Here is a 14,645-nt window from a genome sequence, read left to right on the forward strand (position 1 = left end):
TTTAAATAATTAGACTGTGTGTTAACAATTAGTGACATAACAGAACGTATTGAGGTTTGGCGCTTAGTTTGGGTACAGTTTCTTCTCTAGGCCACATCAATCAAGGGAACTCTGACTGTAGGACGTGAGTCAGCCGAATGACACTGTGTTGCTGAATTATTTCACCATTTCAACTTTGCCAGTAGCCGGCGGGTTTTATGTAGTCTACCATCAAAAGCTTCAATAAAAATGCAAATATCCTAAATGTACCCCGGTTCCTACAGTAGTGGCTGAGATGCCGCTAAACAGCTGCAGTCCCTGCTCTCCCTTATGGATCTATTGGGCTTGAGTTCCCGACATGGTTGACTCATCTGTTGTGAATAAACGAATAGGCACCTTATACCAGGTTGTCTCTTGGGATATAGAGTCAAATTTGATTTCATTGTTTTCAAAATAAGGCTAAAAATATTAGTAACATTAATTATGATAAATTGATACGTATTGAAGATACGTATCATTTGAAGCATTTTGCTCGTAGTGTTGTTTTATCACTCCACCATCATGAGATTATAGACATGAGTGAAGTTGAAAGATGTTCCCTTCAGCAAGGCATTTGTGATTTATGCGTCACAGTGACCGAATTACTACTGCCACCTGCTTCTTTAAAAGTGTACTTTGCCTGTATTATTTCTCTATTTCAATGGGGAGACATGTGCTCCTCTCTCTCTGTGGTGTAACCATAAGGATGTGACACCTTATCACGTGGTTGAGTGTTGAAGGAGAGTATAGGGGGAGGTGAAGATGACTTCATGCCTCTGGAATGCCGTTGATGACACACCCTTTCTGTCTCTCTATGACATGCCGCAACATGCTGGCAGGCCAGGCTGTATCTATTTTTTTTCACAACAATTGGCTCAGAGAGGCATCATTAATGCATCACAGGCGTAGACTACATGTACATGCAGGTACAGTACGCATAGTACAACCATGCACACCCACCACTTACACACCCATTCTCATACTCTTTATATTTATTATATGACGTATTATCTAGGTTAAATCTATGCTCCCTTATTAATGTCACCTGTTAAATCTGGTTAAAGAAGGCTTTTTAAGCCTTAAGACAATTTTTTAAATTTATCCGTTATTTTACCAGGTAAGTTGACTGAGAACACGTTCTCATTTGCAGCAACGACCTGGGGAATAGTTACAAGGGAGAGGAGGGGGATGAATGAGCCAATTGTAAATTAGGGATTATTAGGTGACCATGATGGTTTTTGAGGGCCAGATTGGGAATTTAGCCAGGACACCGGGGTTAACACCCCTACTCTTACGATAAGTGCCATGGGATCTTTAATGACCTCAGAGAGTCAGGACACCCGTTTAACGTCCCATCCGAAAGACAGCACCCTACACAGGGCAGTGTCCCCAATCACTGCCCTGGGGTATTGGGATATTGTTTTAGACCAGAGGAAAAGGTGCCTCCTACTGGCCCTCCAACACCACTTCCAGCAGCATCTGGTCTCCCATCCAGGAACTGCCCAGGACCAACCCTGCTTAGCTTCAGAAGCAAGCCAGCAGTGGTATGCAGGGTGGTATCCTGCTGGCACATGGATTGTGTATGTGCGCCATTCAAAGGGTGAACAGGCAAGACAAAATATTTAAGTGCCTTTGAATGGGGTATGATAGTCGGTGTCAGGGACAGTGATTTGTTTCAGGAACTGCAATGTTGCTGAGTTTTTCATGCTCAACAGCTCAACAGTGTGTATCAAGAATGGCCCACCACCCAAAGGACATCCAACCAACTTGACACAACTGTGGGAAGCATTTACAGTCAACATGGGCCAGCTTCGGGGGTACACATATTTTGAAGATGTTATTGCAGGTGCAGCGAAATTATTATGTTTGTAGCTCCAGCAGTGAAGTAATACCTAACAATATAAAACCATACACACAAATTAAAAAAATACAAATAAAGGAATTAAGAAATATCAGAAAGAGCAAAGTCAGAGTTTGGAATATAAATATATAACAGGAGGCAGCTGAGAGGAGGACGGCTCATAGTATTGTCTGGAACTGAGAGAATGGAATGGCATTAAACACATGGAAACCACGTGTTTGATATATTTGGTACCATTCCTCTAATTATGATCCTGCAATTACCACAAGCATGTCCTCCCCAATTAAGGTGTCACCAACCTCCTTTGACATATATAAATATATGTATATGGTGGTGTGTATGGACAGTATATGAATAGAAAAGTTGTGTACAGCAATAGCTATATAGGATGAGCCTTGACTAGAACATGAAGCGGGTAAAACCGTATTTAAACTTTATTAAAATGACCCGTGTTCAATGACCATGTACATAGGGCAGCAGTCTCTAAGCTGCAGGCTAGTAACAGTGACAAAGTTCAAGGCAGGGTGGAGGCTGGCTAGTGGTGGTGACAATTTAACAGTTTGATGGCCTGGAGATATAAGTTGTTTTTCAGTCTCTATGTCCCAGCTTTGATACTGTCTCTGCCTTCTGGTAGCAGTGTGAACAGGCCATGGCTCCGATGGAGGCTTAAGAATTTTGTCTTGGCCTCTGAGGTTGAAGAAGACTGTTGCGCCTTCTTCACCACAGTGTTGGTATGGTGAGACTATTTCAGGTCCTCAGTGATGTCAGTCATCGTGAATCATGAAATGTTCATTACATATTCATCAGTTCCTTCAACCTAGGCTGAAAGTGTATTCATTACACTGAATCTGTTGATAAATGTTTTGTCTGTTATAAAATCTGCTGCTAAAACGTTTTGCAACAGAAACCGTTTTCTTTGCTGTTTTTAAACAAGTTATAACTTTCTCTTTTGTCACTTTTTACATTTACAAGTTTACAATTAGTCACCATGAGTCACTGTTTCAGAAGACATCATGGCCTACCTTCTATAAAACTATAGCTAGCCATAACTCGATGCCAATCCATCTCTTTATCCAAAGAACAGCAAGGATTTCCGTTTGAAGTAAACGGTTTCTGTTGCAAAACGTTTTTCAACAGACAGAACGTTTTGCAACAGAATCGGCGTAATGAATACACCCCATGCCTAGGTTGAAAGAGCTGATGAATATGTAATTGAGTTTCCTACTGTGCTCTCTTTGGTTTAATGAATAGCGAAGACTGATATCCCGGAAAACCAATCCGTGCACAGGCTGAATCTTTATTTTGGACCAATAGAAGTATTTTGCTTATCCACGCTGCCACGCAGGCACAGAAGACGACCATTAATAGCTAAGGTAAAGTAAAAGAGGCGGGTTCTAAGGAAGCACCATAGGACACGTAGGTAGATGTAACGTTTTGCTTTTTAAATAGTGAATATTGTATTCCATGAGTATGTCATAGTTATTGATATGTTTTTTTATAAACACTTTTGTACATTGAAATATGTTATTCTGCTTTAATTAACTGTCAATTGTGTTCACACAAATGGTGGCAAACCCTAACCAGCTTTTCAGTTAGCATTCGGTAGCTAGCCCCAGACGAGCAGCCAAGAGTAACGTTAACGACGAAAAAACTGCTAATTAACATTAGCTGGCTACGTACTACTAGCCAACATTGAAACATAACTGGCTAACTAACTTATGGATGCGAAGATCCTGCGACGTATAAAATTGCGTTGCAACACGTTATCAAACCCAAACATTGTGTTTCTATTTTTAAACAGGTGTTTACAATGGACCTTCCACATCATGGCTACCGAGCAAGTGGTAAGTAGCTAGCTACATGTTATCTATGTGATACAGCTAACTAATAATGTAGCTTGCTAGAGTTAGGTAACGCTTCGAACACACCGACCTGGTTTTGGTACACCGGATGTACATTAATTTCCAATGGAACGCTGGGATTGCTTTGCAGTGCGTTGCATACGTTACATTTTTCGAACGTATGCGTCAAACTATATGCTTAGACTGCTTGACAGAAATGGTAGTAGAAGGTGAATGTTGAACTTTGTTGCATACATATCCAGATGATGCTGTATACTATTTTGCGCAATAACTCTTAGAATACACCAAAATAGTAATCGAAAGTATGAGTCAGGCTTTAAACTTTGACGGGTTGACATAAATTGTAGCAGAAAGGAAATGTTGAACTTTTGTTGCGCACATAACCAGATGATGTTGTTTAGTATTTTGTACATCAACACTGTCGGTGTGATCAAGGCATTGAGCTTTTGTTGGACACATCCAGATTAGGACTCCCGAGTGGCACAGTTGTCTAAGACACTGCATCTCATTGCTAGAGGCGTCACCACAGACCCAGGTTTGATCTGGGGCTGTATCACAACCAGCCATAATCTGGAGTCCCATAGGGCAGCGTGCAATTGACCCAGAGTCGTCTGGGTGAGGGGAGGGTTTGGCCGGTGTAGGCCATCATTGTAAAATAAGAATTTGTTCTTAACTGACTAAATTAAGGTTAAATAAATATAATGCTGCATACTATTTTGCGCAATGAAGCTATCGATGTGATCAAAGCCTGAGGCTATCATTGCATCCCGCATGGCATGACTATTGTTTGTAGTTACAGGTTTGATACTCATTTTGTCACTCATAATTGCCTTAACTGTTATGTAATTGTCATACTTCACCCTAGCCCATTCATAGACTAACTGAACCAGAATCTGTGCTTTACATGCTGACTAGACTGGGCACGCGCATGTTGATTTTGTCCATCCACAACAGATGTGACCAGGACACACAGGTTGAAATATCAAAAAGATCTCTGAACCAACTATATTAATTTGGGGACAGGTTGAAATGCATGAAACATTCGTGGCAATTTAGCTAGCTTACTTGTCGTTGCTAGCTAATTTGTTTTTGGATATAAACATTGGGTTGTTATTTTACCTGAAATGCACAAGGTCCTCTACTCTGACAATTAGTCCACAGATAAAAAGGTAAACCTAGATGGTTTCTAGTAATCTCTCCTCCTTCAGTCTTCTTCTTTGGACTTTATATAGTGGTTGACAAACAACTTTAAGATGCATTACCGCCACCGACTGGAGTGTGGACCTCAGTTTATCTTTCAACCACCCACGTTGGTATATGATCCTAAAAATAACTGGGGAGGTGGGACTTGCAGCGCCTGGTTACGCAAACACTCACGAACAGTTTGGATGAAATGATTGAATAACATGTATGTGTACATTTATTTTGCAATGCTCGTGCACGTAATGCAAGCGGTGTGGTCAGCATGTTAGACCTCTAACGCACAGAAAGCTCAGACTCAAACTCCCAATTCTGCAAGCATTGTAATGTCAAAATACAAAATGTCAAAATACTTGATAACCAAATGTGGAGTTTTGCTAAGTAACTATCTTCATTTACTTCTGCTACGGTTGGTATGTATTTCCAAAAAAGTTATAAATTATAATGTACATTATAACGTTTGCAGAGCTGGTGAATGGGAGTTTGAATCTGAACTTTCTCATTGTTCGAGAGGTCTTTAATGCACAAATACTGTTTTCTGTTAAGAGCCCCGATGCTTGCTCCAAACACTAAAGCACATTGCTTGCGTTATGTTTTTGGAAACATATCTTTCATGTCAGCGCAAAATAAAAAAGGTTAAATTACTACATTATTATTTTTTACCCCTTTTTTTTCTCCCCAATTTCGTGCTATCCAATTGTTTTAGTAGCTACTATCTTGTCTCATCGCTACAACTCCGGTACCGGCTCGGGAGAGACGAAGGTTGAAAGTCATGCGTCCTCCGATACACAACCCAACCAAGCCGCTGCTTCTTAACACAGCGCGCATCCAACCCGGAAGCCAGCCGCACCAATGTGTCGGAGGAAACACCATGCACCTGGCAACCTTGGTTAGCGCGCACTGCGCCCGGCCCGCCACAGGAGTCACGATGAGACAAGAACATCCCTACCGGCCAAGCCCTCGCTAACCCAGACGACGCTAGGCCAATTGTGCGTCGCCCCACGGACCTCCCGGTCGCGGCCGGTTACGACAGAGCCTGGGCGCGAACCCAGAGTCTCTGATGGCACAGCTAGCACTGCAGTACAGCGTGTATAATTTGTGAAATTATTTTGATGCTTTATGTTTCTAGAACCGTACCTCAATTAAGAATCGATTCATGTTTAGATGGAGTATTTGGCTGTTTTGGCCAAATCTTACACACTACCCTACTCTCCCCCACTTCTGTATCTTACACACTACCCTATCCTCATCCCCATTTGTCCCTCTGTAGCAAAGCCAAGAGCCCGTGCAGCTCCCCCTGCTGGGGACCCTCTCCTCTTTGACGATACCAGTTCGGCAGCACCACCAATGAACAGTCAGGGTTTCTACACCCCTGGGTACAACATGGGAGGGGCTCCAGCTGGAGGGCCAGGAGGTGCTGGGGTCAACAACCTGTTTGCTGACCCAATGGCCAGTGCAGCCATGATATATGGCTCTTCCCTGGCCAACCAGGGAAAGGATATTGTCAACAAGGAGGTGAGAGAATCACACTACAGACTGGTCTCATTCTCATTAGGGTGATGGCCACGTTTCAGCAAATGAACAGTTAAATAGACTAGAGTTGCTGCTGGTGTGTTGCATTCACCTGTGGGTCCTTTCCGATCCACAACTGAGGTTTTATTAATGGACTTCAGCCAGATAGGATGGTTAGGGTAAAGCTGTGCATGAGGTAGCCACATGAGCTATAGAGCTGGTCTGCGTCTATTACTTGACTCCGTTTGTGCCTGAGGGAGCCTACTGTTCACCTCTTCCATAATTACTTCCTTAGAAGCCTGGATGAGACTTAGATCATTTCCTAGACTACAGTCAAACCCTTGTCTAGCTTGGCTCCCGAGTGGCGCAGCGGTCTAAGGCACTGCATCTCAGTGCTAGAGGCATCACTACAGACCCTGGTTTGATTCCAGGCTGTATCACAACCGGCTGTGATTGGGAGTCCCATAGGGCCCACAATTGGCCCAACGTCATCCGGTTTAGGGTTTGGCCAGGGTAGTTCCGTCATTGTAGTTCCGTCATTGCCTAGTTAAATAATAAATAAATAGCTGTATAACATTTATCCACTTAACAAGTTATTTGCCGACCCGTGCTTATTTGGTGACGCTTTTCCAATATCTGATCCTTTATCCGTAATTGGTAGACTATTCTGATTAGGAAATCGTTGTTTGCATCGCTGAGCAGTGCCCAATAAATAATTAAATCTAATTGTTGGATGCTACCACCCCCTCCAAATTGCTTTGCGCGGACTACTGTCTGTTTCACACCTGTTTGCACTAGCTAATCAGCCTCACAGGCGAATTAGAAAGGCGCATGTATGGGCAAACATTGACATCCATGTTTTGATTTGGAAGTGGCTGGTGCGTCTACCAATTGGATTTAAATCTTTCTACGCAAACAACTATTTCCCAATCAGAACCGTCTGCTGATTAAGGCTCTAATGCCAGAAAAGTATAGCCTCAAACAAGCATAGGCACTGGTCGGCAAATAATGAGACTGTGCCAACCATCTTTGATTCCACATATCATGACAGTTAGAGAAATTAACCTGTGCAATCTCTCATCAGATCAGCAGGTACGTGTCTGTGAACAAGCTGAAGTATTTCTTTGCCGTCGACAGCAAATATGTAATGAAGAAACTTCTGCTCCTCATGTTCCCATACACACACCAGGTAATCAAGTCATTTTATTACACCAAACGCACCATGTCACGTTCTTGCACATGATGTTCTACAGAGTATGATCCTCAACAGCACTGTAGCACACACTGGTGTGTCAAGGTCATGGAGACAGTCTTGGCATTCCTCCTTCGTCTCATGTTCTTGTACATATCAGATAGTTGGGCCTCCAAACAAGATAATCACTCTTTAATCACCCTGCTAGCAGTGTGTGTTGATGTGTGTGTGTGTGTGTGTGTGTGTTGTGGTCACAGAAGATGAGCATTTTCTCTAATGTTGCAGGTGTAAAAAGGACCGATGCAATTGTGCTTCATCAATCTTTATATTAACAAGCATGATGTGTTTGCACAAATTACCCTTCTCAGATTAGGAGACATTGTTAGACATTCTGTGCCCTGCTAAATGTTAGATCCAGTAAGAACTATATGTCTGTGCTTCTCTGTGATGTTGTGTAAATACATTTCACATTTTGTCGTAACGTCAATAGGACTGGGAAGTTCGTTACCACAGAGACACTCCTCTCACACCCAGGCATGACGTGAATGCACCCGACCTTTACATACCTTGTAAGTATGTTTTATTGATAGGGTATATCAGTAAGATGTTTAATATTGAAGTGACGGACTATGAATTGATTTGATTTATTACTGTATTATTTTTCAGCAATGGCTTTCATCACCTACATTTTGCTTGCTGGGATGGCCCTTGGCATTCAGAACAGGTTTCATCAGCTACTATTTCTTTACAACTGTTCAAACATAGCCAAGCAAATGTATGATTTCTGGAGTGTTAGATACAATGTATTAATTTAAGTGACACTATTTGTCTCATTTTGTTTATGAATCAACCAAATAATGTTCTCCCCCCCTCATCATTATTTTCTCTTCTTCAATGGCAGGTTCAGTCCAGAGGTCCTTGGTCTGTGTGCCAGCACTGCTTTGGTGTGGGTCGTTATAGAGGTCTTGGTCATGTTGTTGAGTCTCTACCTTCTCACGGTTCACTCTGACCTATCCACGTTTGACCTCATTGCCTACAGTGGATACAAATATGTGGGGTAAGGGATCCATTAGATTTATAGCTAGATTTCCATCCAATTGGTGATTGATTTTCATGTGAATATTCCAAAATCTGCATGAAGAAAATATGTGAATTTTCCCACCAGTGGTGTGTTTACACCAAACAAACTTGTTGCGAATTAAAATCAGTGCGCGATGACATAGTGCACACAAAATGTAATTTTTCGCTCAAGCGTTCATGTACCGAATAAAAATGTAAAGTTCAATGTGTTTCCATCACATTTTTCAACTCTACTGATGGTTTTGTCTCACATGGTTCCGTTAAATAGAAAACGTTGTCTACTCTGGTCTTACGTGCTCTCTAGCCAACAGCTGGCAGATACATAGCAGGTAGGTTAGTCTATATTATGAGATTATTATGGATAAGAGCAAGATATTTGTTATGGGGGGGTCAAACAGCAGTCAAGCATTGATCATCATGTCAACAGAATAAGACCCTCAATATTTTATTGGAAATGAGCATCAAGATCACTGTACACTTTCACCACCCTGTGAAGTTCATCATAAGTGGTTTCATCTGTTGCCTAAAACTGCATGGTTTCCCGAGTCAATAGTGGGAGGACCAACCACCATATCATCGTATGAATCCAAGTTTATGTGACGGTTATATCAATATTTGCATATAAAGGTGTTTCCACCGCCATTTCTCACATAATTAATTTTACAGACGCAAAAAGATCCCACCATGTCGAATGAACATTCTTTCTGCATTTATAAAATTCTACCAAAACTTCCTGTTTCTATCACAGCTGTCGTGATTTTAATTTTTTATATATACGGTATAACTTCACTCGGATTTAAACGTGGTTTATGTTATCTACACTCTATAAGAGATACTTTTCTCTTTCTTTTTTTACCTCAAGTTGTTACATTTTGCAGACTTTACTGTGATACCCCTGAGTTTAAGGATGCTTCTTTGTTTTAGGATGATTTTCACAGTGCTGGGTGGTCTGCTGTTTGGCAGTGATGGTTACTTCGTGGCTCTCGCCTGGTCATCGTGTGCTCTTATGTTTTTCATTGTAAGTACTTTAGAACTCTGTGGAAATGTGTGTTAAGAGTTATTCTGAATTTGTCATACCTAGTTATGCATTATAGTAGCCAAGTTGACATAGTTTAATACGTTTTTGTGTCTTTGAACTTCATGTCCAAGAGTTAACAGCATTTTGATCATATCACCAGGTCCGTTCTCTCAAAATGAAGATTCTGTCATCTCTCTCCCATGACTCCATGGGGGCTGGGGCGAGTGCCAAACCAAGACTCCGCCTGTACATCACCGTGGCCACCGCCGCCTTTCAGCCAATCATTATCTACTGGCTCACCTCACATCTGGTCAGGTGACCTGATATGGGGTCTGATGCGGAGGTCCTTTGGTATCGAACTTAAAAAACTAAAACTAAAAAACTTTAAAAACACTGATGCTTTCTACAAATTTGGTTCTTCTGAGTGTCACTGTTACCTGCCTTTCAGCTCATCTGCCAGAGAAAAGGGGATAATAGATATCGAGCTGTATCTTGTGTTCAGCTTGTGGGTTCGTTTTAAACAAACATTTATTTTTGACTCCTCTACAGTGTGAGACTTTTGTATGCAAGATGCATCGCTTGTCAAAATGGAAGGCTTGTATGTTTTCTCACCATGAGTGTTTTACTGAGTCCTTTTTGGCCCTCTTATTTATAGAGAAAGAAGGGTTTTGTATTCATGAAATTGGAATATAATTATGAGAAACATTTCACACCACACTCCAGTTTTCCCCTAAAGTTTCCTGTGTATATTGTCCATTTGGGCTTACCAGAAATGTTGCAGTATGGTTAAATGTAAAATGATGGAGCTACTCTGAGGATGTGCTACCAGTGCACTCTTATCTTCCCCATTTATCCTTCCCTGTTAAACCCTCCTTTATTATGTATCTAAACTTTTATAGGGCATGAACAACAATCAGTGTTATGTTTTTTGTAGAAAAATAAACATATTTAGCTTTGAATTTTAACCATGCCTCTGTCTTTTTAACTGAATGTAAGGTTTCAATTGAAAAATGTCTGTTGCTCAGTTAGATCATCTTTGACCTTGAATTTGGGAATGCTGTGACAGTCATATCTGGAAAGTGGTTTGTCCTCTCCATTTGTTGGGAAAATAAATACTGAACTGTATCTTTAAGGCGGGAACGCGCAAGTGACGCGCAACCTGCAAAGCGTCCTTTTGGTTTCCAAGGGAACACTGGAACGGATAGAAGGCAGACGGGCAGGAATTCGATTCTTCGTATGGATATCAGACAATATTTTTAACTTTTGAATAATATATTTTGCATAATTCGAGACTTACCGATATACCCTGAACTAATACGTTGCTTTATTGGTAAGCAATGCATTGTTTTTTTATACTCTGTTTTAAGTGTTTGTCAGCACCTGAGGGGGAGTTTAACAAAAGACTGCTTGACTGATTGTGCTAAATGTAACTTTATCTTCTACCGCCATTTTCCGAAGAATGAGCACATTGAGAAGCATTGTTGAGCACCATGTGGCTTCATGAGCAGTCTGCTTTATTTACCCTTTATAAATAAGTCGTTTTCTATTCAGGAAGATTTTATGTATCCACCTGTGCAATGCCTTTTTGCTGCTGTAGCTGTTTGAATCTGCTAGTATAGCTAGCGAAATCATTCATGCAAAACCAGAAGAAAAAGGGGGAGGACTTTGTTCAGACTTTTCTTAATCTTTAACTTGATGTAATGTTTTTATATTCTTACCAACTGAATGACCCTGGTGCAAGGCAGAGAGTAGACTGACTCACAACATTTAGCCACTAATTAATTCAGTAAGACCACCTGATCTGGTCTACCAACGCTGTTATAAATTGGGTTTACTTACGTTTTTCAAATTGTGGAACTACATTGCTGTTAACTTGAGCTACATGTTTCGCTATGCCTTTGAAATGTTTGACTGCTCTGCTTTGCCCAACAGATCATCTATTGAATGAGTGTTTAAGAAGTCTGCTGGGAGAGAGATGGAGAGTGACACTCACACACTGCCACCCCTTCCTACATCTCTTTATCCCACCACTCTCTACCAGTCCCCGCCTTTCTCCTCTCTTCTGCAGACTTCTTCCACTGTCCATGTTTCACTCCCTCTGTCTCCTCTGTCGATTCCACCATGCCCTACTTGGCTTTCCCCCACAGCCCCAGTTTCCATTCACCTCAAGACTGAATCTCTCTCCCCTCTTTTAGACTCCCTGTCCCCCCCTCAGTTCCTTGACGGACAAAACTTACACTGCCTCAACTCTCCAACCACATCTGACCAAGATGACTTGACCTGCCTCAACTGGTTACATCAAAGAGGCAATTTGCTTCCCCTGCAGCCCTTGCCCAAAACAACACCACTGCCCCAGCTGGAGCCCCAGGATCCCATACCTACCCAACACCACCTTTCCTCCCCATCCAAGCCCCCTTACTCCTTCAGCAGTCTAATCTTCATGGCGATAGAATACTCGCCAGACAAGAGGCTCCCAGTGAAGGGTATCTATGACTGGATATTGAACAGCTTCCCCTACTACAGAGCAGCACCTGGGGGGTGGAGAAATTCTGTTCGGCACAACCTGTCTCTGAGTAAGAGCTTCTGTCGGATTCACAGGGACAAGAACCAGGTGAGATGTGTTCACTTGTCTTCAATGTGCCAATTGCATTAAGTTTCGCTGTTTGTTTGAAATAATGGTGTTTTGTGATATCGAAGATTGCATATGATGTGTTTTTTCAGTCTGTGGGGAAGGGCTCACTGTGGTGCGTGTGTCCAGAATATCGATCCGCTCTTCTGGAGGTGCTTAGGAAGACCCAGTATTACCATAGCACTAACAGCAACTTACTAAACAACCCTGCATTGTGAGTATGAACAAACAGTTAACTGCAGTTTAGTTCACAGTGCCAAATCTCACAAATCCATCTGTGACTACCACATATTTTTGCCCAAATTCTTGTTGTTTAACGCATGTGGGTTAATGATTTGTCTTACAATAGCAGGCTTATCACAGCCCAGTCAACCTTACCAGTAGTCCAACTAACTGTATTTGTTTTCCCACTCTGTCCTGTGCAGGTTGGAGGGAGCTGATTATGGAGTATCTATGGTGTGTGACACTGTGGCGATCTCAGGTTAGCCCAGGCTATCACTAAGCATGTCAGCCTCCTAGATCTTGATACCCACACTAAAGTTTGTGGGCAAACTATAAAGCCCCAGACAGTATTGTAGTGCCTCTCACAAATGTATTTTTGAAGATGTCGGTTCCCTCGTAATGTTTAGTCATAGTTTAATTGAGGAACAACTGATCTATCTTTTACACCTTAATTCACCTGCTGAATTTTTTTTCTACCTCTTTACTCTGCATGTTGCATGGTTGGTGGGTTTGTGTGCTGTTGTCTTGGCAACAACCTTCTATTACCTTGACAACCTATAGCCACAGCTACACGATGGCTCCGCCATTTGTCACTCTCTCTTTTAGTGCAGTAACTCCCTACATTCCACTCAGAGAGGGATGGTATGCACTGTAATGCATGGCTTTTCGATCTCTTTTAAAGCTTTTACATAAATTGCTCTACTCTACTGTATAGGACACTATTATAAAACATTTGCACATTGCACATCAACAATGTATGCTGATACCTATAATGGATGTTGACATGCCACATTTTTCAATGTACAGTACAAAAACAAATGATGGTCTCTTGTCACACAGATTCCCTTTTTCAAACCCTTCTCCTCTCCTCCCCCTCTCCCCCAGCCTTGACCTCAGACAACCCACCTCTCTCCTCAAATCCACCTTGCCCTCTGACCCCTGACCATGAGGAGCTTGTCAATATGGAGGCAGTGGAATATGAGGAAGAGGTTGGTGAGGAGATGGAGAAAGACCCCCTGTCAGACAGCGGCTACATAGAGTTCCATTACTACCAGTATCATCAGTACCAGTATCTGGTCCTGCCCGGGGACACGGAACTAGATCTGGAGACTGTAGAGATCCTGCAGCTGGATGCTGAGGCCCAAGAGGCTGCTGGGTCACTTCTGGACCTGGCAGGGGGTGGACATTAGACTGATCTACAGATAATGACATGCAGTGGGGTCTAAACAAATTGACCAATAGACTGGCCTACACTGTGATGCAAGGAGATTATGCGCAACCTGAGTGATAGAAATTGACAATTCGCTGCTGTGTGTTGACACTGCCTGAGATTTGATTTGCTGTCATGAAGTGATATAGCTACTATGATTGCAAATCCAAGCCACCCTACCTGATGCACTGAAACACATTAAGCCACTCACCACATTAATTGACATAAACCAAATCTTGGCATATGCTTTTGGTACAAATGAGGGAGAAAAAAGATTGATGCTGTACCGATATGATGATACGAAGAATCAAGACCTCTGTATTTTGATGGAATACTTCCAATGAATGATAACATGAGAAATATACTGCCAGTTAATCCACTCTCAGATTCAGGGGACAAAGAAAGTTATGTTCAATCCTCCTGAATCTTTGTCTGTTCATGATTAACATATTTTTTTAATGTTTTAGATTTTATAATCTCTTTACCAGGGGCAGCATTTATTAAACACGTGTTCTTGCGGAGAATATATTTTATAGGCTGTCTGATTTATTTGTTTATAAAGAAACCTTAGACTTCTCAATCCATCTATTTTTCACTTCTCAACTTAACAATAAAGCACAAAACTCTTTTAAAATATAGGACTGGTAATTTTATATGTGTCCCAAACCATTTTATCATGTAAACCTTTTTCAAATACTCAGACAATGACAGGATTCAATGGGCAGACGCCATCTAGTGGGGGGAATTGACTGGCTATAACAAAGTATTAACATTTGTATTTGGGTACCCATCTAGGGATTATGTCAAAACACAAAATGTACTTGATAAAATCAATAATCCA

The 14,645-nt window shown here is 41.7% G+C and overlaps 2 protein-coding genes across 5 annotated transcripts; both read left to right on the forward strand.

Annotated features, from left to right (window-relative positions):
- The first annotated feature begins 3,236 nt into the window (after positions 1-3,236).
- On the forward strand, positions 3,237-10,708 carry LOC115129437 (protein YIF1A-like). 3 transcript variants are annotated; one of them, XM_029659774.2, is made up of 9 exons: positions 3,237-3,295; positions 3,681-3,723; positions 6,212-6,456; positions 7,538-7,642; positions 8,136-8,214; positions 8,312-8,369; positions 8,547-8,702; positions 9,650-9,743; positions 9,904-10,708. In XM_029659774.2, exons 2-9 carry the CDS (start codon positions 3,690-3,692, stop codon positions 10,060-10,062), a joined length of 930 nt encoding a protein of 309 aa, XP_029515634.1. In that variant the 5' UTR covers positions 3,237-3,295; positions 3,681-3,689; the 3' UTR covers positions 10,063-10,708. The 3 variants fall into 3 exon arrangements, with proteins under 3 accessions (XP_029515634.1, XP_029515633.1, XP_029515636.1); XM_029659773.2 differs by having other exon boundaries at positions 3,250-3,299; XM_029659776.2 differs by lacking the exon at positions 3,237-3,295 and adding an exon at positions 3,324-3,347.
- A 207-nt stretch (positions 10,709-10,915) lies between these two features.
- LOC115129436 (forkhead box protein N2-like) lies at positions 10,916-14,442 on the forward strand. Of its 2 annotated transcripts, none has more exons than XM_029659768.1 (5): positions 10,916-11,073; positions 11,676-12,354; positions 12,465-12,586; positions 12,798-12,853; positions 13,435-14,442. In XM_029659768.1, exons 2-5 carry the CDS (start codon positions 11,719-11,721, stop codon positions 13,782-13,784), a joined length of 1,164 nt encoding a protein of 387 aa, XP_029515628.1. In that variant the 5' UTR covers positions 10,916-11,073; positions 11,676-11,718; the 3' UTR covers positions 13,785-14,442. The 2 variants fall into 2 exon arrangements, with proteins under 2 accessions (XP_029515628.1, XP_029515629.1); XM_029659769.1 differs by having other exon boundaries at positions 13,480-14,442.
- The last annotated feature ends 203 nt before the right edge of the window (positions 14,443-14,645 follow it).

Source organism: Oncorhynchus nerka, linkage group LG5 (assembly GCF_034236695.1).
Source record: "Oncorhynchus nerka isolate Pitt River linkage group LG5, Oner_Uvic_2.0, whole genome shotgun sequence".
Lineage (NCBI taxonomy): Eukaryota > Metazoa > Chordata > Actinopteri > Salmoniformes > Salmonidae > Oncorhynchus > Oncorhynchus nerka.

Excerpts from the sequence above, each read along its gene's own strand:
- LOC115129437 (XM_029659774.2), top strand. The coding sequence starts at position 3,690 with ATGGACCTTCCACATCATGGCTACCGAGCAAGTG. Across the intron at positions 8,215-8,311 it reads ACCCGACCTTTACATACCTT|CAATGGCTTTCATCACCTAC; the intron begins GTAAGTATGTTT and ends ATTATTTTTCAG. Across the intron at positions 8,703-9,649 it reads AGTGGATACAAATATGTGGG|GATGATTTTCACAGTGCTGG; the intron begins GTAAGGGATCCA and ends TCTTTGTTTTAG.
- LOC115129436 (XM_029659768.1), top strand. The coding sequence starts at position 11,719 with ATGGAGAGTGACACTCACACACTGCCACCCCTTCCTACATCTCTTTAT. Across the intron at positions 12,355-12,464 it reads TTCACAGGGACAAGAACCAG|TCTGTGGGGAAGGGCTCACT; the intron begins GTGAGATGTGTT and ends GTGTTTTTTCAG. Across the intron at positions 12,854-13,434 it reads TGACACTGTGGCGATCTCAG|ATTCCCTTTTTCAAACCCTT; the intron begins GTTAGCCCAGGC and ends CTTGTCACACAG.